The sequence below is a fragment of the Onychomys torridus genome, unplaced genomic scaffold (genome assembly GCF_903995425.1).
Source record: "Onychomys torridus unplaced genomic scaffold, mOncTor1.1, whole genome shotgun sequence".
NCBI classification, from domain to species: Eukaryota; Metazoa; Chordata; class Mammalia; order Rodentia; family Cricetidae; genus Onychomys; species Onychomys torridus.
In genome coordinates this window covers 2,142-5,406 of record NW_023413935.1, presented here as the reverse complement: position 1 = coordinate 5,406, position 3,265 = coordinate 2,142, and the positions used below count along the sequence as shown (strand labels likewise).

Here is a 3,265-nt window from a genome sequence, read left to right as displayed (position 1 = left end):
GTATAATTGTTAAAACCAGTTACCTATTGACCTAAGATTCAATCTAGACCTAAAATGGAGTGATGGAAGAGTCCCTAGTAGCCTAGACTGTGTTCTCTGAAACTAGTATTGAAATCTGTACAGAAAATATCAGAGACCCAAGTATCCAGCCCCATCGAATAGGGAATAGAAGAAAAACAAAAACTTAACATCTAAATCCTGTCCATTCTTGATCTCACAGTGGGAAGAGAAATTAATTGCTCTTTCTTCATTTTGTATCTAGTTAAAACTTCAAACTACCTGGATGAGAAATGGCAGGAGATAGGACAGACCAGAGATGGGACCACACTCAGAATTTCTCCTATGTGTGGACCATCCACAACTTCAGGTTTTTTGTGGAGGAAAGGACAGAACTCATTAGAAGTTCAACTTTCTCAACAGGAGACAATGAGATATGGTGTTTGATAGCATACCCAAACGGATTTGATGAAGTAAGTGCAGATTACCTGTCAGTTAATCTAGTTTTGCTCAGCTGTCTAAAGATGCATGTTTGGGCAAAGTTCCAGTTTTGGATCATAAGTGCCGAAGGAGAGAAAACACAAACCATGAGGATCTCAAGAGCCATTAGGTTTGTGCCAGGCCTTGGCTATGGATTCAAAAAGTACATCCTTCGAGATTTCCTCTTTTCCAATGCATCTCATCTTCTCACAGATGACAAGCTCAGCCTCTTCTGCAGGGTGAGCATTATCCAGGACTCCTTCAGAATCTCTAACCAGAACAGGAAGCCAGGGATTCAAGTTCCCAGATGCACATTGGCAGATGAGCTAGGAGAGCTTTGGGAGAATTCCCAATTCACAGACTGCTGCCTGGTGGTAGCTGGTCAGGAATTCCGGGTTCACAAGGCCATCTTAGCAGCTCGCTCTCCAGTGTTCAGAGCCATGTTTCAACATGACATGAAGGAGAGCAAAAGTAACCACGTTGAGATCCATGACCTGGAGCCACATGTCTTCAAGGCAATGATGGGCTTCATTTACACTGGAAAAGCACCAGACCTGGACAGCATGGCAGCTGCTGTGCTGGCAGCTGCTGACAAGTATGGCCTGCAACGTTTGAAGGTCATGTGTGAGGATGCCCTCTGCAGGGACCTCTCTGTGGAGAATGCTGCCCACACTCTCTTCCTGGCTGACCTCCACAGCTCAGGGCAGCTGAAAATCCAGGCACTGGATTTCATTACAGCTCATGCTTCTGAGGTCTCTGAGACCCAAGGCTGGAAGGCAATGGTGGGCTCATGTCCCCATTTAGTGGCTGAAGCATACCGTTCCCTGGCTTCTGCTCATCTCCCTTTCTTGGAGCCCCCTTTCAAATGCTTGAAGCCATCCTAGGACCTGGTCAGCTGTGACCTACCCTTGTCTCCCAGAAGCAGCAGCCAATGTTCTTTCCAATGACTCCTGGGTAGACTATGGTGTTTGTGGAGCATTTCCAATGAAACTGGGGAAAGATGGCATGGTGGCTCAGGGTGTAATACAGGTGTAAATGAGTTGATTGTCAGTTTAAGGGAGGGGAAGCACTGAACTATGTTGTACACTACCCTGGTCTGTACTGGTTTGATTTGTCAATGAATTGGAAACTGGAATTCATTTTAGTTGCTGACCCAAGCATGATACAACAGGGTTTCTTTGGTGAAACCTGTCTGGATTGGACTGAGCAGAACTTATAGTCAAAGACTCTGGAAAGGAGAAAATATACAGGAATGTTTGATTACAAAAGAAGCAAAAGAGAATGAATACATTTTTTTTTTCACCTAACTCTGTTTAGGACTGAAAAGGTGACTCTGTCAAAAGCAGTTTTTGCCCTTTAAGAGGACCTTTTGTTCAGTCTACCTCTTATCTCCATAGGCACATCCATCTCTATAAACAATACCTATCCAAATAAAATACAAAATGAATAAAAATTTTGAAATGAGTTTATGGATTCCAGTGCTGTTTCTCTTTGAAGACTCCCATTTTAGTCCATTTGGCTCTGCTCATCTGTGGAAGTTTTGCAGGGTCTTCCTGCCACACTCATGCAAAAACTGTGAGACAATACCTACAGAAATTCTGTTACACTCATAGATTGGAGTCTAGTCCAGTGGATATCAGTTATGCTTTCTCTAGCAGCTGATGGGAGCATATACTGAGATCCACATCCAAACATTAGGTAGAGCTCAGGGTTTCTCAAGTATCAGGGAAAAGCAGGATTGCAGGAGGGATCAAAGACATCAGGTGTAGAGAGCCCACAGATTCATCTAAATATAGCTCGTTTTGGCTCCAAGAGACCTAAGAGGCAACCACAGAGCCTGCATTGGTCTGTATTAAGTCCTCTGCATACAGGCTATGGTTGTTTGGCTCAGTGGATAGTGGGACTCCTAAGAGGGGAAGAATGAGAAGTCTCTGACCTTTTTGTCTGATATTGGGAACATTTTCTTACTTCTAGGTTGGCTTCTCTATCCTTGATATGAGGGTTTGTGACTACTATTACATTTTAGTATGTTGTCTTCATTTGATGACTCCAGGAGACCTGTGCTTTTCTGAAGGGAAATAGAGAAGTAGTACATCCCTGTGGAGGGAAGGAGGGGAGACTATGGCCAGATGGGATTGTATGAGAGAAGAAAACATTAAGAACAAATAAGGAAATATGAACAAATTAGAAAGATATTTGGGGAAGAAGTATTTGGACAGATTGGCAAAGGAACCAAGAATGTGGAGATCCTTTGTCTTCTGTAAATTCCCATGAAAGGTTCTTTAGGCTAAGGAGGAGGTCAATAATTAATTAGATATCATGACCCATTCCAGGAACTGTCAGACTCTTTCCCAAATTGCTTTTGGTATTGCCCCATGGGCCCATGATCACCATAGCCATTCTACCTGAGATGGAGGTTCTGCTTGTGATCAACAATGTAGATATCCACACATCAAGACTCACCTGGTTACAGCTGCAGCTATATATCAGATCTGCCAACAGCAAAGATCAACACAGAGACCCAGAGATGTCACATTCTCCAGGCTAACCATTTAACAAAGTCATGAAAGGATAACTACATTGTACCTTTTTCTCTGTGGAAAGGACAATCCTTCATTCTAGAGCTGGTTCCTACTCTAGATATAGATTTGCACTTCCCACCTGTAATGATTTTACCAAAACTACCACACAGGGATTAAGAGAATGCCTTGTCAACCATCATGTTATTCCACACAGTGTAGCTTCTGAGCAAGATTAAATTCACAGAGAGATAGGTGAACCTGTAGCC

General features: G+C 43.1%; 1 protein-coding gene across 1 annotated transcript; it reads left to right on the top strand.

Moving 5' to 3' along the window:
• The first annotated feature begins 290 nt into the window (after nt 1–290).
• LOC118576570 (speckle-type POZ protein-like) lies at nt 291–1,361 on the top strand. Its single transcript, XM_036176793.1, has one exon. The coding sequence runs from the start codon at nt 291–293 to the stop codon at nt 1,359–1,361; it is 1,071 nt and encodes a 356-aa protein (XP_036032686.1).
• Nucleotides 1,362–3,265: the final 1,904 nt, after the last annotated feature.

What these genes read in the sequence shown, in the direction of transcription:
- LOC118576570 (XM_036176793.1), top strand. Translation starts at nt 291, where the DNA reads ATGGCAGGAGATAGGACAGACCAGAGATGGGACCACACTCAGAATTTC.